The 25,708-nt window shown below is 40.0% G+C and overlaps 1 protein-coding gene across 6 annotated transcripts in view; it reads right to left on the reverse strand.

The window, feature by feature from the left end:
• rap1gds1 (RAP1, GTP-GDP dissociation stimulator 1) overlaps positions 1-25,708 on the reverse strand; it is a 90,910-nt gene that overhangs the window by 55,624 nt on the left and 9,578 nt on the right. For 2 of the 6 annotated variants that reach the window (XM_078207787.1, XM_078207903.1), the window contains exons 2-4: positions 23,807-23,914; positions 7,773-7,895; positions 1,531-1,656 (exon numbers count right to left, since the gene is read on the reverse strand). In XM_078207787.1, the coding sequence (XP_078063913.1) occupies positions 1,531-1,656; positions 7,773-7,895; positions 23,807-23,914 (357 nt within the window). Of the gene's footprint in view, positions 1-1,530; positions 1,657-7,710; positions 7,896-23,806; positions 23,915-25,708 lie in introns of all 6 variants that reach the window. The other 4 variants (XM_078208080.1, XM_078207849.1, XM_078207971.1 and 1 more) reach the window with 3 other exon arrangements.

Consider the following 25,708-nt stretch of genomic DNA (forward strand, 5'->3'; position numbering starts at 1 on the left):
GCACCAGGGTATCTTTTGATAATTTACCACCTCATGGTACTTAAGGCACCTGCCTAAGTTCTTCAAATAAGACACATTGGTCTGATCTTTGGTTTTCACCATGCCTTTACATTTGTAGCAGCACTGAATTCATTTTAAACTCATCACACAAATGGATGTTAATATCTGAAGAGGTATTTAGTTGGTGCATTTATCCAATTATCTTGGAATGATTGACAGAAAAGCATTTGACATTTTAACATGAAAACAAACTAAAATAAACAGTTAAAACAGAACATTCCACAAAATTTATCCGAGATAACAGCTACTTATCGGCCAAACAGTACAATTTTGTTCAACATTGTAGTATTTTTGGAATTTGCCATGAATCCTAAGTATTGCAAAGGATTGGATTGGATAAATGAAGCTCTAAATCCATATATTAACCAAACTGGCTATTAACAGTCATTATTACTTTATACAAATAATGAATGACAAATTCTCAGAATTAGACTTTAGACAAAGCGTTAGATGCATTGTCAATTCCGCATGTATTGGATGTCACTGTCAAATTTACAATGTAATTGAAGTTCAATTACTTAGTGATGTTTAAACTTTGTATTATAGCAGTTGTAGAAAACTCAAACATATGTGGAACATGAACGTTGCCAATTCCACACTTGTATCCCTGCCAACATCTTCACAATTCTCTTGACTAACAAGCTGTCTCACCACTCAATGGTTTAATGCATCATTCAAAAATATTTACCAATTATATAAATTTTGCCTCTATACCAATGTGTGGTCTAACCATTGTACCATGAAGTGTAGGAAAAAGGAGCACACATGGCTGAGGCTAAATCTTTTGCAGCACACTGGGAAGGGAGAGAGCAGTTGAAGAGGGGCAGGGGAAAGGGTATCAAAATATAAATGAGCGGTAAACAGATTATACAAAGGAAAATAAATTTGCTCCACATCCATTTGCTTAAAACTGGTGCATCAATGAAATGCCAACAGTACTTCCGTATCAATCCTACAGATTTCACATCTTAATTGTTATTAGCTATGATTCAACTGTAACAAAACTGAAAGGAGCAAGTTATACCCCTTATATTAGCAAGAGCAAATAAAACAGAGAAACAAAATTACCACAAGGAACAGATAACAACACCCAGGGTTATTAATATACCAGTCCTAGAGTACATCCAGACTGCTTGAGGCAGGTGTTTTTAATTAAAATTAGAATGCCTTTCAAAAATAGCATCGTTATGAAGTTATTAAAACTAAATGTTGATCACACTTAAAGCAAATGTATATTAATTTTGCGAGGATTTAAAACCTCCTGGTGCTTCCTGTCACATTCATGCACATGCTGCTAAATATGATTTTTATTTAAAACACTGAACGATAATGACTGGGTGATTTATTAATTCAATTTTGGCAGTAAAGTATTGGTATCATTGGTTGCCTGCTAGTAAAGAGGATTTGTTAAAGAGTCCTAAATATGGTTGTGAACATCACATTGCAAAAGCATTTTCATTCTGGACTTACGGCTATCATAGCAAATGTTCCCCAGTGCACGTCCTGTTTGAAGAAGTACTTCTTGATCTCTGTTGTTCAACAGCTGAACCAAAGGTGGTATCAATGCTGTGTCCACACATGGATTTCGCATGAATTCTGTGAACAGTATGGGCAAGAAATCAAATTATTGCTCCAAGCAAGCTGATTACAGAGCTTTTAATTGAATATTTGATGTGGATATTAACTTATAGGTTTCAAGACAATACTTATATTGAAAGGCGAGGTGTATAAATATTTTCATATCATCTAAATCTACATATTCCACTTGAAAGTTGCTCTGCCTTTGACAGAAACTGTAGATCACATTTCAACATTTTCATTGAAAAGCACAATTTAGACTGCTATTTTACAAAAATGAGTACACACATGGAATCTACAATACTGGCTTATGACCAACCTTATACTTATATGAAAGTTTCGGACCTGCAGTCATTTTGTTGAAACAGAAGGAATTGCTGAAAGGGTAATCCAAAGCAAGCTTCTTCTGCACTTTATTTCACAAAATGGGTTCATTAAAATTGCAGCTACAAATATAATTAATTTCTGGAATGCATCACTAGATATATCCATAGTAATCAGCCAAATCAGGAGTACACAATCCTGTCAAGAGTGACATTTAACAAATCTTTTCCTTTTTCTTTCAAGTCCATCTGTGACATTACTATTTCCTGGCCAAAAGAACAGGCAATCTGCTCCGAATGCAACTCTCAACAGATACTAAGTAGCACAAACAGACAACGTATTAACCAAATTTCCATGCTTTCCTCAAGGGTCTAAACTCTACGACTTTGTTTATATTATACCTTTAACATTGCAAATAGCAGAATTAGACTGTTAACAAATACATGACCAAACAAGTTTTCAAGACATTAATCAAAGGCAGAGAGAGAGTTGAAAATGTGCAATGGTTTTACAGATACTGATGGGAGTACAGCTGGCTTAAAGGATCAGTCAATAATTATGAGATTGGTTGAGGGCAGGAAGAGATGCAAAATAAGGCCAAAGGTGAAAGAGTGGAGAGCATGTTTTGGCATTTATGATGGGATGAGGTGGTAGAGATATAGCATGAGGTGGTAGAAGTATCGCAGTGTTGTCACTGTAAACTGCGATCAAGATTAAATTTATTAGGCTTAATGGGTAGGGAACCAATGGAAACCAGAACAAAGGGGGAAGCAGGACAGTGCAGCATAGAATGAAGGAGATTTTCACAAGTCAGGAGTTCATGTAGGGTGGCACATTGCAAACTGGTAACATAAATGTTGAGAGTTGAAAGCTGAGAAAGCCTGGAGGACTGCATCATTGGCAGTAGAGACAAAATAAAAATGGAATGCAGTTCCATTACAGAGCTGGAAAGGGGGCGGGGGGGGACAGTCTTGTTGAAAGACAGACAGGATGTGTGTTTGAAGCAGATCTCGGGGACAAACAGAAGACCAAAGCTGTCAAATGTTAGCTTTAACCTAAGCAAGCAGCTGGTGAGATTCTGGTGGGATATGACAAGCATTTGGGAGGGTTTCTTTTGGCAGGAACTCAACACCATAGGTTTTGTTGAAATTCTGTCTCAGTTGCAATGAAACCAAATGGCTGGGTGATAGTTGTAGAATGAATTGTTGCGGCGGAGAGCTGACGAATGGTTCGCATCTGGAATGCACTGCCTGGAAGCATGGTGGAAGCAGGTTTAATTGAGGCATTCAAGAGACTTATAAAATTCTAACAGGACTAGACAGGGTAGATGCAGGGAGGATGTTCCCAATGGTGGGGGAGTCCAGAACCAGGGGTCACAGTCTGAGGATTCAGGGTAGACCATTTAGGACGGAGATGAGGAGACATTTCTTCATCCAAAGAGGGGTGAGCCTGTGGAATTCATTACCACAGGAAGTAGCTGATGCCAAAACACAATGTATTCAAGAGGTGGCTGGATATAGCACTTGGGGCAAATGGGATCAAAGGTTATGGGGAGAAAGCAGAATTAGGCTATTGAGTTGGATGATCAGCCATGATCGTGATGAATGGCGGAGCAGGCTCGAGGGGCCAAATGGCCTCCTCCTGCTCCTATCTTCTATGTTTCTATTATTACTTGAAGAGGTGCAGGCGCATGGGGAAAAGGCAGGGGGATGGCAATTAGCCATGATGTTCATTTGGAGAGATGATGCAGAGAAGATGGGCCAAATAGCCTCCTTCGGCACCATAACAATTCTGTGATGCAGCATGTAAAACAAAGCTAACATTGTGTCTACACGTGACGTCCGAGGAAGAAGAGATACAACAGTGGAGGATTCATACGGTTGCAGGAGAATCCAATACAGAAGATGAACAGGTTATGTTGGGACACAGGTTAGAAATAGAATGAAGCAAGGTTAGCACCAAGAAAGTAGGCAATGGAGAAAATACTGGGAAAGGGGGAGCAATTGACCCATGTTATACACCATAAAAAGTTTTCAGAGAATGATGAAGGGCATGTGTTAACAGTCTCAATCATGAAAGATGTCATGATAGTGACTAAGAAAGCTTCAATGCTGTAGTTAGGAGGGGGAAAAAAAAATCAGGTTTACAGGATTTGAATAGGGAGTATTTGGTCAATGAGGGAGGGGTGTGCATGAAACTGGGTGCTGATGACAGAATCATGGCCATCCAAGTCCAAAGTGATTAAAGGGAGCAAGAATGCACATACTTTATCACAGCTGATATTGCCTTTTTCAACATGGTGTTACTAATGAAAAGGAGCGCACAATGTGTAATCTTTGTTTCACGGAGCATAGCCTCCCACATACCCAGGAAACAAGTAAAGCAAAATGATGGAATATGTATTAATGTTCTCCGTCACAAGACCTGTGCCAGGATTTAGCCCAGATATAATAATGTTCTTCTTGTAATACATGAAACGGAGACGGGAAATGACATCCACAATTATTTAAATGAACAAAATGAGTAAGTTTAGAGTTGCTAGAACACTAACTGGAAGGTCTCCATTATCTCAAAATATTTACTGGAATCTTAAAGCACGGTTCTGTGAAGTCCAAAGGGATATTATCGTTAGGACTAATTCCTATCCCATTTCTGCTGTTCAATACACACATCAGCTCATCTGGGGACTATTCCGAGGGCACAATGCCAGACAATGCAAAATGAAGGGGTTCCTCCCTCATGGAGATGACAGCTTTTTAAAAAAACAATCTAAATAACTGTGTGAAGGTGCATGATATACATTGCTGTTGGGAGAACTCCATCTATAAAGGAAAATGCAAGTCAAGTCAGTCAAGCTAGAAGGAAAATGGAAAATAATAAAAACCAAATATCAACGAATAAATTCAATTTTACTACAAAACTAACCATGTGGGAATAGAAATTAATGACAGAACTAAAAAAAATGAAAAGAATCAACATTTAATGATTTTGACGCTACTCTTTTCAGTGATTGAAATTTGCTCTGTAAAGTTCAGAGTAGTGCTGAATCATGCCAGTCCTGTTGTTCTGGTTCTGGTTTGGAGGGTGATAGTACCTTGCCATCTGTCTTGTTAAATTGCTAAACTCTGGTGCAGCCTAGACATTATCTGATAATTGTTTATGGGCGGCACGGTAGCACAGTGGTTAGCACTGCTGCTTCACAGCTCCAGGTACCTGGGTTCGATTCCCGGCTTGGGTCACTGTCTGTGTGGAGTTTGCACATTCTCCTCGTGTCTGCGTGGGTTTCCTCCGGGTGCTCCGGTTTCCTCCCACAGTCCAAAGATGTGCGGGTTAGGTTGATTGGCCATGCTAAAATTGCCCCTTAGTGTCCTGAGATGCGTAGGTTAGAGGGATTAGTGGGTAAATATGTCGGGATATGGGGGTAGGGCCTGGGTGGGATTGTGGCCGGTGCAGACTCGATGGGCCAAATGGCCTCTTTCTGCACTGTAGGGTTTCCATGATTCTATTCAGTGCTACAAACATTGGAGTTCAGAAGCTGAAAATGTACTTACCAACTAATACAGCATTAGCATGATGCTAATCAAAGAACAAAGAAAATTACAGCACAGGAACAGGCCCTTCGGCCCTCCAAGCCTGCACAGACCATGCTGCCCGACTTAACTAAAACCCCTACCCTTCTGGGGACCATATCCCTCTATTCCCATCCTATTCATGTACTTGTCAAGACGCCCCTTAAAAGTCACTACCGTATCCGCTTCCACTACCGCCCCCGGCAATGAGTTCCAGGCACCCACTACTCTGTGTAAAAAATCTGCCTCGTACATCTCCTTTAAACCTTGCCCCTCGTACCTTAAACCTATGCCCCCTAGTAATTGACTCTTCCACCCTGGGAAAAAGCTTCTGACTATCCACTCTATTCATGCCTCTCATAATCTTGTAGACTTCTATCAGGTTGCCCCTCAGCCTCCGTTACAAGATTACACATTGTGCACTCCTTTTCATTAGTAGTGCCATGTTGAATCAAACATAGTCTGACAGTCAAAGGTTCTTAGAAATGCAGATACATGGCTCAAACTTAAATTACAATAACTGTAACAACTCCAAAAAAAGTTCACCAGAAATCAGCTTTTATTCTTTCTTTCACAAAAAAGCTATTTTGCTCAAGTCAACTAAATTAACCCATCAAATAAAATTACGAGTTATCAGCAATACATAACTACAGCTTCATCTTTTTGGTTAATTCCTCATACAATGTAGAAAAAAATGCACAAGTTAAATTTAAAGGAAAATAAAACACTAGTACATCTTGACACTTGTTATCATAGCCAGCATTGTACCGTTTGTATAAATGTCAGAAAATAATCACTGCAGTAACCTTTTATAATCAAATGGACAACATAAAGATGGCCAAGTCATAATAGTATAATAAATATATATTGAATATATTGAAAATTTTACCTGCACACATTTCCTGTCTAACTTCCAGTTATATTCTCCCCATTAAAAATGTCTTTAAATTACTTGCATTGAATTACAACTTTCATAGAATCTCTACAGTGCAGGAGGCCATTCGACCCATTGAGTCTGCACCGAGCACAATCCCACCTTGGCCCTATTCCTGTAACCCCACATATTTACCCTGCTATTCCCCCTGACACTAGGGCCAATTTAGCACAGCCAATCAACCTAACCTGCGCATCTTTGGACTGTGGGAGGAAGCCGGCACACCCATGCAGACATGGGGAGAATGTGCAAACTCCACACAGACAGTGACCCAAGCCAGGAATCGAGCCTGGGTCCCTGGCGCTGTGAGGCAGCAGTGCTAACCACTGTGCCACCATGCTGTCCTGTCAGTGGTGACAGTTAGCACTCAAGCTTTGAATTATTTACTCCCGCAGCCTGCTGCAGGTAGTTCTACTCTCCAAACAATACTTCCTTGCTCTCCAAATTGCCATAAGTTCTCCTCTTTGATAAAGAGAAAGAAATTAAAGTAACATACAAACAAGGAACAAGAGTAGACCAACTGGCCCCTCGAGCCTCCTTCATCATTCAATAAAATCATGGCTGATGTGATTGTGACCTCAACACCACATTCCCACCTACTTCCAGTAAGCTTTGACTACTTTGTTGGTCAAGAATCTACCTATCACTGCCGTAAAAATATTAAGTGACCCTGTCTTCACTATTCTCTGGGGAAGAGAGTTCCCTCAGGAACCTTTCTCCTCAGCTCAGCCTTAAATGTGAGGCTCCCCACATGGCAAAACACATTTTGCATCCAATCTATCAAGTCCCCTCAGAATCTTATACTTTCCAGTTACTCCCATTCTTCTGAACTCCAATGGATACAAGCCCAAGCTTTTGTCATAAGATAACTCACTCCACCGCTTCCCCCCCTCCCCCCCAATCACGATCCCAAATATTAGTTGAGTGAACCAATAAAACACTAATAAAATGTACAACTTAAAACTTGACTTTAATTACACCTACATATGTTCATCCCTTTTCTGCCTTACAATCCATTTAAGACGACTACACTTACTCTGGACATTCTTGGTGTAATGCCACGCAAAATCAAATAATTACTCAAAAGACCTTTGAAATGAAATGAATACAGTTATCAGTGATAAATTGCAGATTTATTATTTTGTTACACTGAAATCAGCAAACAAAATATTCGCTACATGGTGTTTTATTTTATGCAACTATAAAATGCTGCTGTTTAAAAAAAAACAATTAAACAAAACATACTGACAGATGAGGTGCAAAACTGAAGATGTTCCAGGAGAGAAAGTTCTTGTTGAAAACCTCACCATTTTTGGCTATTTCTGCTATGATGTTTGCTACTTTTGCTACACAGGAACAATGTGGAGACAATAGACGTGGGAAAACTTGAAGGATTCCACTCTCTTGGACCTTTAAACTGGTTTCCGCATCTGCAATAAACACAGCAATAGCTAATTAAAGCAAGTCCAAACAAAGTCACAGCATACAATAGTGTATGTCCTTACCCATGGTAAACAACAAAGAATTGGCTAGGAAATGTATGTTGTATGCATGATGCCTTTGATCTGTTGGGGACAAAGATTACAAATTACGTATCTATACAAGGCTTATATGACAGGTTTGAAAAAAGATCAGATATGTAAACAAGTTGCCTTCAAATGGAACAATTTCTAAATGTGCTACGAAAAGGCATGAGGAAGAAAAGATTCAAATCGAAGGCCGCAGCTGGAATAGTGCGTGCAGTATTGGTCCCCTTATTTGCGGAAGGATATATTGGCCTTGGAGGGAGTGCAGAGAAGGTTCACCAGGTTGATACCAGAGATGAGGGGTGTTGATTATGAGGAGAGACTGAGCAGATTGGGTTTGTATTCGTTGGAATTTAGAAGGCTGAGGGGGGATCTTATAGAGACCTATAAGATAATGAAGGGGCTGGATAGGGTAGAGATGGAGAGATTCTTTCCACTTAGAAAGGAAACTAGAACTAGAGGGCACAGCCTCAAAATAAAGGGGGGTCAGTTTAGGACAGAGTTGAGGAGGAACTTCTTCTCTCAGAGGGTGGTGAATCTTTGGAATTCTCTGCCCACTGAAGTGGTGGAGGCTACCTCGTTGAATATGTTTAAATCACGGATAGATGGATTCCTGATCGGTAAGGGAATTCGGGGTTATAGGGATCAGGCGGGTAAGTGGAACTGATCCACTTCAGATCAGCCATGATCTTATTGAATGGCGGGGCAGGCTTGAGGGGCTAGATGGCCTACTCCTACTCCTATTTCTTATGTTCTTATGTAAAGGAGAGATTAGGATAGGTAGCTAAAGTTTACATTTAAATGTACATTTTAAAGGAATCCTGAACAAAGGAGTTGATGCTCAGGTTGAGGAAGAGTTTCAGAGCATGAGGTAGAGAGACAAATGAAGATAGTGAAACAGCGCTGGAGTAAGTTATTGATAGGGAGGAGCAAGTTCATGGAGGGAATTAATTATGCACAAGAATGAAAACTTTACACAAGGTGCAGAGAAAAGGGAGGCAATGTAGGCAAGCAAGGACAGGAATGATGGTGGGTAGGATTGACGCTCGATGGGATATGGATAGCAGAATGTTGGCTCAGCTGGACAATGGAGGATGAAACACTGCCCTAGGCAGCATTGAAACTATAATGACTGGAAATGACAGGAATGCATGAGTTTTAACAAGATAGGTTGAGGTAGGAACAAACGTGGAAAATGTTACACAGGTAAAACAAGGTGGCTGGAGGAGATTTGGGTTGAATAGGACACCATAATTGGGAACAATCTGGTCAGCCTAAAACAATGTACAGGGCAGAGGAAGAGTTGGTAACAGCAGCTGAAGGCATAGATGGGTTAAAGGGTTGTTGGAAAGATAGAGTGGAGTATACAGTATGGAATCAGATGTCACGAATGGGTAGTACATAGACGAGGAAGAGAAAGGAAACCAAATATGGACCCTTGGGAGATTGCTGGATTTGTGTAGGAATAGAGAAGAGTCCACTTGTGAAAATGCACCGGCTACAACTAAAAAGTGGAACCAAGTGAAGGGACTTCCAATGCTGGGCAACAGAAGAAATGGAAGAGGATCATCTGGTCAAGTATTTCACGAGATGTCAAAAAGAGTGAAGCTGACGAGAAAGGGTAACAACACTCCAGTCACAATTACAAGTAATTTGCACTGTGACTCCGGTTAGGGTTGTTACAGCACTGTAGAAAGAGCAGAAACTTAACTGATGTTGCAGGAGAGATGGGCATACTGCATATTGATTGATAGCTTCAAAGGACAGATTTCAAGAGTGTTGCTGCTTTTGAGGAAGAAAAGAAGAGGGTGGTGTTGGTAGGCATTATTCAAGGAGGGCAAGCCACATACCAGTTCGCATTTGCCAGATTAATTGGGCATTCGGTGTTTTTAGATTAGGATTGGCAGGGCAAGAGATCTGTTCAGAGTGGGCATATGGAAAATAATAGAACAACTAATCAGAAGGGATTCAGCATGTGGAGGTTGGTTTGGCAAGCAAGTGACAAAGGATACAAGGATTGCTTCTATTTTGTTGAAAAAGAAATCCCTTAGCTCCTTGTGTTGGTTGGGAGGTGAGAAGAGGAGAAACCTTTTGGAGGCTACGCAGAGGGGTCAAGGAATTATCATTTCACTCCAGAACTACCCTAGAGTACTGGGCAGTTTTAGTAGTAGGATGTAGAAATGCTCACTTGAAAATGAAAAGTTACTTAGAGAAATGACAAAATTGAGTACAGGATTTTCTGTTGACAAGGACAAAAGGTGGAGATGAGAAAGTAGTTGAGCAAATCAACAGCTGTACAGTTTACATGGCTAATTAGAGGGTCAAAGGCTAACTACGTTGGCTTCAGATTGTTGCAATATTTTCTGTGTGGGTCTCTTAAGCATGTGTCTGGCAAATTAGGGTCAGATTTTAAATGGAGGTGTGGCTCTTTCACATGAATAATAATTGTTCCTCTGCTTTCCATTTTTCTTTTAAAGGCTTGATCTGAAGTAGCAGAATCACAAATTTTAGAGATTCTACTATCAACAAAGCAATCAAAATATATTATGTCTTTCAAACCAATGATCTTCACAGTACCAACTTCACTGATATTTTCAGATTATATTACATTGGAACCTGAATCAGAGATGGCAAGAGAAAGGAAATCACAAATCAAGAAATCATTTGGGATTTATAGATGCCATTAGTTTTAAATTTAGACTTAGAAAAAGGGGTTAAGAGGTGATGAGCACACAGCTAAAACTTTCCTCCAATTACAGGTCCATTTTTCTTCAGTAAATAGTTTCATTTGGGCTTTAAATTTGATATTGTGAATTGAGTTATAGCAATTCTCATTAAAATTCAACTGCAGACACCACTGTTACAAAAAATGATAAAAACCACAGAAATCAAGGCTGAGTTTTTTGGCAATAATCTGGGTTGACAATTATTCAAATCAATTATTTACAATGAAACTCTCTGCTCACTAAAATCGGAGAGAATGATTACAGATTAGATTACTCTAGGTCTAGATTATCATTATTCTATTCTAGATCTGCAGCTAAATTTGGATATTTGCAACTCTTAGTCTTTCAATTACTACATTTAAGAGCACATGAGGTTTTGTTTTTTGTTCCTCAACCCTCTAGCTGTACCCAGAAAGAGAAAGTCTATTCCCATTGAGCCTCACCCTATCATTGTTCCAGTCATGTGTTTCAATCCGAGGTGGTTTGGGGGGGGGGGGGGGGGCACTGGAGCTTAGACTCAAAAGTGCAGTTAACATAATTCAGCACTTGGAGCTCACTAATGATAAAGGGTTACGAATCTCCATTTCCTCCAAATTTACAGCAGACTTGAAGCCCTGGTTGGTGCACGGATCTCTGGAAGAACAAGCCAGCATACATATGGGAAGGGACCCTAAAAGGTAGCCATCCTGATTTCTACCCCCTAGTGTCACATGTCCAACAGAGCAGCAAAGCTGATTGGCTGTTGCGGGGAACATTTGCATAGACGCAGTCACTGCTTCCAGAAGGTGGACTTCTGGAGGACACCCTCCGTAGTCAAGGGAAGGCAAGCGCCCAGCAGAACGGCAACGCTGATTGGCTGTTGTGGGGAACATTTGCAAAGGCGCGGTCACCGCTTCCAGAAGGTGGACCTCCGGAAGACACCCTCCGTGGTCAAGTAAAGGCAAGTATCTAGCAGAGAGGCAACTCTGATTGGCTGCTGCTGGGAAGATTTGCATAGGCACAGTCACTGTTTCTACAAGGTGGGCCTCCAGAGGACACCCTCTGTGTTCTTTCACAAGCATAACAGTGATGCTCCAGTACACTGAAAATCCTCAATACAAAATGCACTCATATCCAATACTATGAAGGCGGCTGTGTAAGATCCAGAAACATATTTGGGGATCTTTATTCTAAGTTTTTATGTATGACATTCAGCATTGGAAGTGGGAGAGAGTGTTGAACATTGAAACAGTATTTTTCATATTTGACAGTCTTGAAGAATATTGTTCATAATGCCATGATTGTAAAAATTCTTAGGGGCTGGACTGAGAGAGAAAGCAAAGATGATGCAAATATTCAAGACCTTGATATTGTTAGGAGGTGTAAAGGGAAGGAAACAACACTTAAGTTGCAACAATTTTTTCCAGGAGCAACTGGTCAGGGAATCAAACAGGCAATTCATGTTATTGCAATAAATTTGAGCTATTTTTACCATTTTAAGGAATCCATAGAGTCTGTTTAAGTGAGATAGTTAAGCAATTAGGATTATGTACAGAAATGTAATTTAACACAACTGTAACAATTGAGGATTTGATCGACTGGAATCTTCTGCATCCATCAACTTACATCTCTTGGAAAAGGCTATATCGTTAAAAGGAAATATTCCTGGTTCTAGAAACCAGAAATCAATAACTAGCCACAACAATCTATTGCTATCACGTTTCAGCTCTTCACTGCATCATCAGTAATTTGAATTAAATCAATTTAAATAAAACAGCACGGGTTTTTTTTTGCATAACTTCAATAGAAGTTTAACAATTTAAGAATATACTGTATATTTGTACATCCGGATAGAGAACGCCATTAGAACTATTGAAAGGGTTGAGGAGAAACATATATGCAATTAGTTGTCCTTTGCAGTTAGTTTTAAACTGGTTTAGATATTAACATGCTGGTTTGTTTAATGCAGAGTTTATGCCTCCACTGGGCACTGCACACACAAGGACATAGATTTGCAACAGCTAGCTAGGTAGTTTCTTTCAGTGGCATCATTTGACAAGTTAGACTGGACTAATGAAACATCAGATAGGAATACAGATTGCTTCTCCACTTTGTAATTTTTAATGCACTGACACAGATGCAATAAAGGTTGCGTAAGATTTGAGTGCAACAGTTCAATGTTTAAATTACTCAAAAGTTCTTAGCAGCAGTCTGCACCAGGGAAATCTGACCCAAAACAATAGCCTTAAATGGCTAGACTGCATGTGTTGCCAAAGAAAATTCAGAAAACTGTAGCAGGCATTATTGGAGAAACTTTAGTCTGCTCCTGGAGGGTACCCTATAATCTAAAATATCACAAGTGTCAAGCTAGCCACCATGGATGTTGATCCACCAGAAGGAGCTCTTCAGTTGTAGGCAGTAAAATAGAACAAGACTTACTCCAACGAATAAATCAAAGACAAAGGTTTAATAAAGAAACTTCATTACTCCCAACACTTGAGGCCTCACCCTGGGCCATTCCAAGCTCTCAATCTCCAGCAGCTTCTTATTCATACTGATTCAGCTGGTCAGTTGACCACCCTATCATTTTGTCACTGGTTACATAGTTTACTGGGTCAACTGACCTTTGCAGCATGTTACTATGAGTCACAGTACAACAGATCCAATGTTATCATTGGTTACATTCTAACAATAGACATTATAATTTTATTCCTCTTCTCCCAACCTCTTAAAAGCACAGAACCCAGGTACAGGTCTCTGGGTGCCGAATTGCCTTGTATATTGCTCCAGTGGTCATTCTTCTCGTGTGAATGTAGAAATTGAATCTCATTATGCTATTAAACTTTGGATACATTGCAGCAGAGCCTTATTCATTAATTAATGGGATGAGTGTCAATGGCAAGGTCAGCATTTATTGTCTACCCCCAATTGTCTGATAAGATACTGGTGAGCAGCATCCTTGAACTGCTGCAGTCAGCACTACCAAAGTGCTGTTAGGTAGGAAATCACACGATTTCGACTCCACAGTGATGAAGGTACACACACACCAAAATCTTTCTGGTGTTTACTCTGACCGGAGTTTATGGCCCCGCTGACAGCATATCCCTGCCACAGGTTTCCAGGCAGCGAGGGGTGCATTCAATGGGAAACTCCATTGACAATGGTAGGACCAGAAGATTCTGCCACCAGCAAGCAATGCACCACCTCCCACTGCTACCAAACATGCCACTGAAGGGGGAGGAAAATCCCACCCAGGAGTAGGCCATTCAGCCCTCTTGGGTAGAGAATTTTAAAGATTCACCACCTTAAGTGAAGAAATTCACTGTGTGGTCACCAATGTCAAGGGCTCCAGACAGGCAAGATTTCTGGGTACAAGGGCTTCAGAATCACCAATATTAATATGTTTCCCTTCCTCAACTGCAGCATTTATACCGAGACGGCTAACTTTATTAACACCTGCAATTGAACCCAGACCTTCTTGCTCTGCAAGAGAACCATTCACTGATTTAGCCAGTGGCATCTTTACCAGTGTGTTACTGGAGTATTCCTTCAGGGGAGGCTTTCAATTTGTTCAGCTGCTTTCAGCCATTACACAGATACAGCGGGAAACATGAGGATTTAATCATTAATAAGCACTGGAGTCTACAGGCCCGACCATTAAGTGAGATTTTAGAATCCACAAATTGCCTATTTACCCTGTGATATTTGGGAGTGCCGCAATTGCGAGACAACAGAATGTTGGGCTCTAGCTATTTATTTTAAAAAAGCAGTTGTGCATTATTGCAAATACAGGAGGCTCTATCTTAAGAAAAAACTATTGGTGAACAGACACACTTTGAAAGATCATAGATAAAACAAGGAACTTCAATCTTGAAGTTGCATAATTTTCAAGTATGAGGGGGTAACAAGTTACAATAGAATACATTAACATTTCAGTTATTCAATTTGATTACTCTATAGTGCATTTCAATTGTTACTTCCAGATTATTTGCTGTAATGCAGTACAATGTTCAGTGTAGTTTGATACAATGAGCGAACAAATGCATTACTATACCACTTAAAGATGCTGTTTTTGCTTTAAAATTGAATTAGCAGAATGAAAGCCTTTTGCATAGTGGTCATTAAGTGAATGGTACAGCAATCATAGCCAAGCATAATTAAATTTAAAGTACTACATTATAAAGCAGCTCTCCAGCTTGTATTTTTTAAAATGTCTATATTTCAATTGTTACCAATTATTAAAACTGCAAACATGCAATTAAGCAGTACACTAGGCACAGGAAGCAGCTTTTTGCAGGTTTGTCTCATCTTTCTGAACATTCCAATAATCTTGCTTTTGTGAATTCTTAATTGCTATTTCCCAATGATGAGGAGCTTCATGATGTTTCCTTCAAGGCAAGTAACTGATGATTTCTGATGTGCTAAATCAACACAACCTTGCCCTTTGGTTTGGAAAAAAAGCATACTTGGCTCTTCTGTTCCTTGGCAAATTTCATACTTAAAGTGAACAAATTTCATGGATCGAATCACCAAGGTCAATAGTGAAAGCTCCTTGGTCACATACAGCATAGATGCGGCAGAATAAACCCCCATTTATTGCTAATCCACAAACTGAACTGCTTCATTTCCCACCTCAGGCATTCCTCTGGTCTGAGAAATACAATTGGGACAAACTGGTGGGTAATACAGCATCCAATTGATTTAGAACAACTTCAATGAAAAGGGATAAAGATTTCATCCCGCTAATCTATACTGAATGAGAAACAAGTTGCTAAAGCAATCCTCTAAATCACAACGCTAATGTTCTCCTCTCCAACTTTTATTTTCCCTATTATTGCTTTATTTGACAAAGGAAGTTAAAACATCTAACCACAATGCAATTCCATCGTACTAATGATTTAAAAGGCTGCGTTTGCTGTCAAAGCTGTGCGTGTGCAGTTGTACCGGCGTAAAGTCATTGCGAGCGACGGGTTCCATTTGCTGGTGATGTCTGAGTACACCACACTCCTGATTGCACTTTTCCAGTGAAGGGATCTTCTGTACTTGCAGCCATTCCGAATTCAAGTTGCCTGATTTTAGCTTAAATCTCTTTTGGGATTCTAATTTTCATTTAATTCCCTTCAGCAATGCAGTAGCAAGCTGCCCTCTTATACATCACAAGAGGCTGATAAATAAAAAAGCAAAGACAGAATGCAATGTTATATTCCCTGACAGACACCTTGTGCAGTTGTCCTGGTACAGATTATGCAAATACTCAGAATATTCAATGATCCATCAACGTCTCCCATTCCTTTTTTCCCCATTCTGGACATAAATCAAAGACACACATTGGGGTTCAGTGTCATTGATTTTCTGCACATGCGGTATCAGTAGACATGCAGACAGATGTATCGGTGGCCATCTTGTGCTGGCAAGAGACAGTGTTTAAAAAAGACTTGGTGCCCCAGAGCACTTCACAGCCAATTAATTACTTCTTGAAGTGTAGTCACTGTAAAGTACGTCACCAAACAGAAAAAGTAAAATAGAGAAGTCGGCTCCCACTCTGGTTGCTGGCACTCCAATTTCTCCAACCCCTTATGTCACCAACTTTCAACTGAGTCAAAAAGTCGTGGGTTCAAGACCACTCCAGAGATTCTAACACATTAAGTTGGCTATCTATTGCAGTGTTGATGTTGCAGTCCTCAATGCTCAAAGCTGCATTATTATCTCAATGCCAAAGATTTTTAACTCTCAAGTTGCAACATGGGATTGCTCCCTGAAGTCAATCAATGTCAATTTTAAATTAAACAAAAACATGCTGTTTTTATGGTAGCTCAAAACAGCCAGTAGGAGAAACAACCAGATCTCGATCCATTTGTCTCAAAGAAACTTTTGAACAACTTTTAATTTCCCCACCATCACCAATTCTTGAGCATCTCTCCACACATTCCCATTGCAGTGAGACAAATGTTAGTGGCATAGGTCACTGGCCTCAAAGCACATTTTACAACATCATGACATTTACTCTTGCGTGCAAGGCTCTGGTATGCCACACTATGCCATCCTTTTCATTTTTCCCATGGGTTATTGAACCAGGTTATTGAATCGGTTTCAAAAATTCTAATTTTGGGTACATTAAAATGGAGCACATTGCAGGACTTGAAAATCAATATTTGAAATTGCAGTAGTCAACTTGTTTCTTGTGGTGTTGCAAAGCCTGAATTGCAAGTCTCAACAAATTTGGAAATAAGATCAGAGCAAGCACACCAGTTTGTAATTCATCAGCAGTTTTGGAGTTCATCAGCAACTCTGCAGTTAAATTCACTTTAAGCCAAGCATTATTTGTATAGAAACCCTATAGTGCAGAAGCCAGCCATTTGGCCCATCGAATCTGCACCAACAATAATCCCACCTAGGCCCTATCCCCGTAACCCAGCATATTTACCCTGCTAATCTCTCTAACCTACGCATCCCGGGAGACTAAGGGGCAATTTAGCATAGCCAATGCACTTAACCTGCACATCTCTGAATGATAAGGCTAGAACTTTAATTCACAATCATAAAATATGGTACTTTCAAATTTTACAAGAATAACAGGAATAGAAAAATTAGTATGATCATGCACATGCAGGATAAATTAAAACTAAATTTGATTTAGGAGAGCATAACCTTAAACATATTAACAAATCCAGGTAAGGGAAAAATAACCTCAAAGTCCTGATAGGAAAAGCAAGGGGTTAAGATTCAATAGGATGCAGAAACACATTATGATCAGTAAAGGAAAAAAATCTAAAAAGAACCCAGTAGTAGATGTCAAAATGAACTGTAAGAAATTATTTCAATACTTCAACAAGGGTGAGATGCAGAAAATGTAACAGCCTGAAACAGAGGAAGAATATAAGAAAGTATATATGCCAAATGATAATTTCCTCCAAACACCTACAAGGGAAAGCATTCCTTCCCAGAGCTAACCCAGACAAAACTGGCTGAAATTTAAGGATATATAGGCTTCATCTTCCAAACCCGCAACTACTACCATCTAGAAGGACAGGGGCAGCAAATAAACTGCAACACCATCACCTAGGAGTTCCCCTCCAAGCCACTCACCATCCCATCTTGGAACTATATTGCCGTTCTTTCACTGTTGCTGAGTCAAAATCCTAGAACTCCCTCCATAATAGCACTCTGGGTGTACCTACACTACATGGACTTCAATGGTTCATCATCACCACCTACTCGAGGGCAATTTTTGATTTGATTTATTGTCACACGTATTAACATATAGTGAAAAGTATTGTTTCTTGCGTGCTATGCCGACAAAGCATACCGCTCAGAGAAAGAAATGAGTGTGCGCAGAATGTAGTGTTACAGTCATAGCTAGGGTGTAGAGAAAGATCAACTTAATGCAAGGTAAGTCCATTCAAAAGTCTGACAGCAGCAGGGAAAAAGCTGTTTTCGAGTTGGTTGGTACGTGACCTCAGACTTTTGTATCTTTTTCCCGACAGAAGAAAGTGGAAGAGAGAATGTCCAGGGTGTGTGGGGTCCTTAATTATGCTGGCTGCTTTGCTGAGTTAGCGGGAAGTGTAGACAGAGTTAATGGATGGGAGGCTGGTTTGCGTGATGCATTGGGCTACATTCACGACCTTTTGTCGTTCCTTGCGGGTTTGGGCAGAGCAGGAGCCATACCAAGTGCTGGCCTTGCCAGCAAAGCCCACATCCCTTTAATGAATAAGAAAGATGTAGTGCCGCAAAATTAAAATGATCAACTGCCACAAAAGCTCCTCTGACTTGTATTCAATTTTTGGCTATGGTCAAACTGAGCCTCAGGCTTTGGAAGCAGCATTTTAGCAGCTGAATGGTAAGAGCTGGAACAAAGTTTTTTGGTCTTGAATGGAGGCATTGGACATTTGATACAAGATAGTATGGAACCATACGGAAAAGACAAATCTGGAAAGTGACTTCAAATTGAGAGCAGGACAAGGGACAACAGGGTCAAACCAATTAAATGGAAAATTTTGGATTGATAAATCTTCAGAGTCATCAACACATGGAAGAAAATCTTGATTTGCACCTCCACAATGCTACCTCCTGTAATCATCTGATCAATATTGCAGTGACAAACCTAAATTCATTAATCTAGAATGAACTTAGATGGTCATTTGTTAAATCATTTCAGTAATTTCATAGAGATAAATTTGACTGGTTTAAGTATGCCTAGATCACAATCCATAGACATTTCCCCACATCAAATTATTCTATGATTTGATTTATTGTCACATGTATTAACATAGTGAAAAGAATTGTTTCTTGCGCGCTACACAGACAAAACATACCGTTCATAGAATACATAGGGGAGAAGGAAAGGAGAGGGTGCAGAATATAGTGGTGTCATAGCAAGGGTGTAGAGAAAGATCATCTTAATATAAACTGATCATCAGATTATTTCTCCAAATTCTTAAAATTAGCAGAAAACAATTTTCCAAAGTTAATGTTTTGTATGCAGCATTATACATGAACAACAAAACCTCTTAAGATGTTCACACCTGATACTGCCAAGATGAACTTTGAAGTTCAACTTTTGTTGATCTAGGTCAAGGCTTGAACTCCTGTATCGGACGAGAAACCCTCAGGAGTTGAACATTTTCCAAGACCTTTATTATTCTGTACTATATATCATAAAACATTACAAAAAAGTCATATGGTAAGAAAGAAAACAGAAGAATTTGGGAGGATCTCCTTGCTTCTAGGTGACTACAATAATATCACTGAAAAACTTTCCATAACAGCATTGTTCAAAATAAAATAGGTGTGCAATTTTAAAGTGGTTTGGAAACTGATCTGGGACCACTTGACTCCAGGAAAAGATTACCTGCTGTGTACATTTGTTACCAATCTGATTAGGGACCAGTCCTTTTTGTTTATAGTAGACTAAATTTAAAATACCAGTTAATCACCAGGAGAATAAAACCTACAAGAGCCCATGGTTTTAAATAAACAAAACTAACTTTACTATACAGTCAGTAAAGTAAAACAATTTACAATATCTACCTCATACAAGGAAAATATGAATTAACAAGCAAACTTGTGGTCAAACACATTATATTGCAGGGCAACAAATACAGATCCAATTGTTTGATTAGGTTGCTAAGAAATCTGAGACCACCGAGAATCATAAAACTCGTCAAAGATCTAGCCTCTGAATTCCCTTAAAATCTGCTGACTCAAGACTGCTTCAACGACTGCTCATCTCATCTCCTGAAACCTCAGTCCATGATTCACAAAGCTACACTCCCACCTGGCTCATTTCCAGCTCTGTTGCAAACTGTCTGCTTCACTTAGCCAACACTGCCCCTGGGTTTCTCCAAATTCCTGTCTCCCTGCTGCATTGAGCTATAAATGGCTCCCAGTGCTTCTCTGAACTGTTTCCATCATTGAACCAACGTCCTTCCAGCACCTTCTCAGCCTTCAAGGACTTCTCCTGAGCCCTAGCTATACCAAATAGCCTGATACATTGAAATCAGGGATCCTTTTTAAGCTTCACTCATCTCCATGACAACCTAGCCTTTCAGGCTTCACTGAATGTTTTTAAACTAATTTGTCTCTAACCCCCAAAGTAAAGCATCACTCTTTACTGCTTTGCTGGAAGTGTAGACATTACATCTCCAGCTCTCCCATTAACCAAGCCCAGGTGCTATTTTAGGAGCTATCTAGCTGCTAACCTCTCAAGTCAACATGACCCCACTCTTTAAAGTATAATACACAAAGCTACTCTAAAATGCTATGATAAACTATAAAATAGATACTAATCAGTGTAAAAAAATTGGTCTTGGTGGGAACAGATGCTGCAATATCTGCAGATATTCATCACATTGTAAAAAAAAAGGTCTCCGTAGGAACAGATGCTGCAAAACCTGCAGATTGGAGTAAATGAGGACAATGGTTGGAAACAAAAAATGCTGCTTCGAGGAACCAAAATGTCTGTGGTTGGCACATACGAATAGGTCAAGAGGCTTGTAATGCACCATGTTTTTGGGATGCTGACAGCAACTTTAAAAAATGGTTACATTCAGAGAGGTCACTCAAGAAGTTAGGAGTTTGATTGGCACCACAGAAGATGGATCTGAGAACCAGTGGGAGATGGTAAAGCCAAAATATGAACTGACAAAATGGAAAGGAATTGGATGAGGAGTGGGGCATGGAGAATATGGGTAAAGTAATAAATGTTAAAAATATTCAAGAAAACATATACCACATTTTCATTAAGTTACAGTTTTAAAATAAAACAGTCTTAAAATAGAATACGTCAAAATGACAAAATTCTGATCCAGGGTAGGGAGTAAGAAAGAAGCAAGTGTATACCCGACGTTAAAATCAAAAGAAAGGCAGAATGCCAGCCATCTAATGGGCAAAGAGGAACTTATTTCCCACTTTGCTTTTTTTTTCCTTCACCCCTTTGGATGAGAATATAGGAGGCATGGTTAGTAAGTTTGCAGATGACACTAAGATTGGTGGCATAGTGGACAGTGAAGAAAGTTATCTCCGATTACAACGGGATCTTGATCAATTGTGCCAGTGGGCTGACGGATGGCAGATGGAGTTTAATTTAGACAAATGCGAGGTGATGCATTTTGGGAGATTGAACCAGGGCAGGACTTACTCAGTTAATGGTAGGGCGTTGGGGAGAGTTACAGAACAAAGAGATCTAGGGGTATACGTTCATAGCTCCTTGAAAGTGGAGTCACAGGTGGACAGAGTGGTGAAGAATGCATTCGGCATGCTTGGTTTCATCGGTCAGAACATTGAATACAGGAGTTGGAATGTCTTGTTGAACTTGTACAAGACATTGGTAAGGCCACACTTGGAATACTGTGTGCAATTCTGGTCACCCTATTATAGAAAGGATATTATTAAACTAGAAAGAGCGCAGCAAAGATTTACTAGGATGCTACTGGGACTTGATGGATTGAGTTATAAGGAGAGGATGGATAGACTGGGACTTTTGTCTCTGGAGCATAGGAGGCTGAGGGGTGATCTTATAGAGGTCTATAAAATAATGATGGGAACAGATCAGCTAGATAGTCAATATCTTTTCCCAAAGGTACGGGAGTCTAAAATTAGAGGGCATAGGTTTAAGGGGAGAGATACAAAAGTGACCAGAGGGGCAATTTTTTCACACAGAGGGTGGTGAGTGTCTGGAACAAGCTGCCAGAGGTAGTAGTAGAGGCAGGTACAATTTTGTCTTTTAAAAAGCATTAGATAATTACATGGGTACGATGGGCATAGAGGGATATGGCCCAAAAGCAGGCAATTGGGATTAGCTTAGGGGTTTTAAAAAAGGGCAGCATGGACAAGTTGGGCCGAAGGGCCTATTTCCATGCTGTAAACCTCTGACTCTATCCCAGGAGATTACATGGCTGAGTAGTGGGGGATGGAGGGAATGGTGAACAAGTGTTTCGTCAGGACAGCGCAGATATCTTGGTATGGGCTGTTTTTAATGAATCAACTGGTCTTTTCCCATATGACATTTTCATATGTTCATAAATCTTTCTCATACATGGGTTTGCAGGATATAGATAGGCATGACAGAAACCACAATGTTTTGATGCTAACGACAATTGATTCCTGAATGTTTGATTATTTTTGAGAAAATGGCAAGTTTAAAAATTAGCAACTTTAAGGGACATATCAGAGAAATTGAAAAAAAGGTATCATAGAAATCATAGAATCCCTACAGTACAGAAAGAGGCCATTCGGCCCATCGGGTCTGCACCGCCCACAATCCCACCCAGGCCCTATCCCCATATCCCGACATATTTACCCACTAATCCCCCTAACCTACGCATCTCAGGACAGTAAGAGCAATTATTAACATGGCCAATCAACCTAACCCGCACATCTTTGGACTGTGGGAGGAAACCGGAGCACCCGAAGGAAACCCACGCAGACACGAGGAGAATGTGCAAACTCCATACAGACAGTGACCCAAGCCAGGAATCGAATTCAGGTCCCTGGAGCTGTGAAGCAGCAGTGCTAACCACTGTGCTACCGTGCCGCCCAATTATGTGCACCAAATCCCACACTATCGACAACCTCAGGGTTACCACTGACCAGAAACTGAATTGGACCAGTCATGCCACAGCAGGTCAGAAGCTGATAATTACATGGTAAGTAACTCATTGCCCAAAACAGTCTGCCCAAAATCTACAAGTACAAATCAGGAGTGTGAAATATTCTCCACGCTTGGAGGAGTGTGGGTCCAACAACACAAGAATCTCGGCACCCCATCTGACCATCAGCACAATGGCAGTAGTGTGCACCATCAACAAAGTGCACTGCAACAACTCACCAAGCCTCCTTCAATGCACCTTCCAAAGCACCTAGAAGGACAGATGCATGGAAACACAACCACCTGCAAGTTTCCCTCCAAGCAGACATCACCCTGTCTTGGAACCATTTCACCATCCCTTCACTGTTGCTGGATCAAAAACCTAGAAATCCCTCTCTGACAGTTGTACCTACATCAGATGGACTGCAGCAGTTCAAGAGTGCAGCTCACTGCCACGCTCTCAAGGGTAATAAGGGATGAGCAACAAATGTTGACCTCGTTAGCATCACTTACATTCCACCCAGGAACAAAAAAAAACAATACTCTATCCATTTTTATTCCATCAAATTTAACATTCAAGGAAAAGAAAGCGAGGGCTGGAAAACAGATGGCGAAAAGCACTCTCCATAGGCTACAAACCATACTTCAAGACAACTGGGACAAGAGCTGATCAGGTTGCATTGGCAGAGTCAAGTGCCCTAGATTTTTCCTGAGAGAAGTAACTAATAAACACTCACTTCAATGCCACCTGAATCAGAATCAAGGTGGAAGCTTGCCATAGAGACAACCAGACATGAACCTACTTATTAACTTGTGCATTAAAGCAACACTAAATCATTTTTTAAAAGACTAAGCTACGAACAACACTAATATGAAAATTTAGAGTACAGAGATCATGACTGACAAAGATACTCAGCTGTTAGCCATGGCAGGTCCAGCTTTTGGACAGCTTCAACCTGCAATGTTTCTTAAAACCATTCAGCTACAGTACTTAGTATAATCAATATATATTATAATCTACTCACTGTTTTGAGCCAGGGCTTGGAGTAAGCAGTCAAGACATCCCTCTACGTTATCCGATGCACCATCAGCAGCAGTCAGCTTCAGTTTTTGTAGGGCATCATTTAGATTATCTATGAGAAAAAGCAACAAATCCTTTTAAATATTATATCAAAGCTTGCTTATCGATAGAGAAACCAAATGAATTGATGTTGATCAAATCTAAAAAGACTACACTGGTTATTCGGCTTTTCCCTCCTGACAATGTTAATTAACCATAGACAATCTTCAATATGGTAGCAATATTCCACAATAGATTTTCCTGTTCAAGGATGAATCATACAAAACCAAGTTTGAGCAGTATTGGAACAAAGATTTTCTTTAAAAATCGGGGATTAGAGTCACAGAGCTTGAATGTTTCTACTTTTGTGGTCTTTCTGCACTATATTTTGTAACACATCCTTTTCTGTTTGCATTAGCAGCTGTTCAAATACTCCTTGCAGGCAATTGATTTGTTTCATCTCCGCTTGCTTATGTAGAAGTAAAACTGTACTGATTATTTTTGATCAATTTACTTTTAAGATGATGGCATATCAACAAACCATATGTATACAGTGTGATTTTCAAATGGTAGTCCTTTATTTTAGAATACGAACTGTGAACATAAGGCATCATTCATGTAATTACAACTCATTTATTTAGCACTCAGTAAAATACCATTGGACAAGGCTAAAGTAGAAATTCTATGTGGTGACTGAAGACTTGGCTGAGGGCTTGTTTTTCAGAATTTTGTTTAAATGAGGAGGAAATGGAGTGGCAGATGGACTTCGGAAGAACGTTCCATTGGAGCAAATATAGAGTCTAACCGGTGACAAAAAAGTGAATAAGGGTTTCAGTAACCATGAGGGTTTGGCACAAATGGAGACAGAAGATAATGATGCTGAAATTAAGTGATTTAGAGATGTTGAGATTTTGGAAGTTACAATTTTAGTTGTGGCTTGAACTGGACACCAAGGTTTGAAATAATCAGCTTCAGTTTCAGCCAGGAGTTTCTGGAAAGAAGGTGTTGTTGGCAGAGCCAAAAACAAGGCATTCAAGTTTGCTTAATATTTCTTTGAAAGTAAATTCTGTCACAATGACAACAATGTAAAAAGATTACTGGATTAAAAAGTAGCAGACAGTTAAGTTGGGCAGCGAACCTGCATATACAGACAATGATGTGGAAATGCCGGCGTTGGACTGGGGTAAACACAGTAAGGAGTCTAACAACACCAGGTTAAAGTCCAACAGGCTTATTCGGTAACAAACGCCACTTGCTTTCGGAGCGCTGCTCCTTCGTCAGGTGAGGAAGGTGCAGCGCTCCGAAAGCAAGTGGCGTTTGCTACCAAATAAACCTGTTGGACTTTAACCTGGTGTTGTTAGACTCCTTACTGTGTATACAGACAATATCATTGAGGGACAGCTTGTGGATTAGACAGAGGAGTGAATCAAGGTTGGATCCATGAGAAAGTTTAGCAGCATCTATGCTGCAGAGAGAAGTAAGCTTCACAGGCGATTCACTGGTTGATGGAAATAAACAAGGACAAAATCACGCAATTGATTACAAGTACCATTGAAGACAATAACATAATCAACCCAATGAATGTCACTGAGAAAGACGAGGGATAATGCACCAGATCAAAGATCTTGTTACTAATTTTTACCAGGTCAGTGAAACTGGCTGGAAATATTTAAATAGGAAGTTGCGGAGGGTTCAGAAGTAATGATACATTCAAAGGCTCTGGAAAAGGAGGGGCGATTAGATACTAGATAGCAAATTGAGAGAATTCATGGGTTAATTGTGGGACAATGCTGGTTTGGAAGTGACGAGAATTGATTTAAAGCAAAAGTAACCAAGAATTCTGGAAAACATAAAATCTATAACACGA

The sequence above is a fragment of the Mustelus asterias genome, chromosome 1 (assembly GCF_964213995.1).
Source record: "Mustelus asterias chromosome 1, sMusAst1.hap1.1, whole genome shotgun sequence".
NCBI lineage: Eukaryota > Metazoa > Chordata > Chondrichthyes > Carcharhiniformes > Triakidae > Mustelus > Mustelus asterias.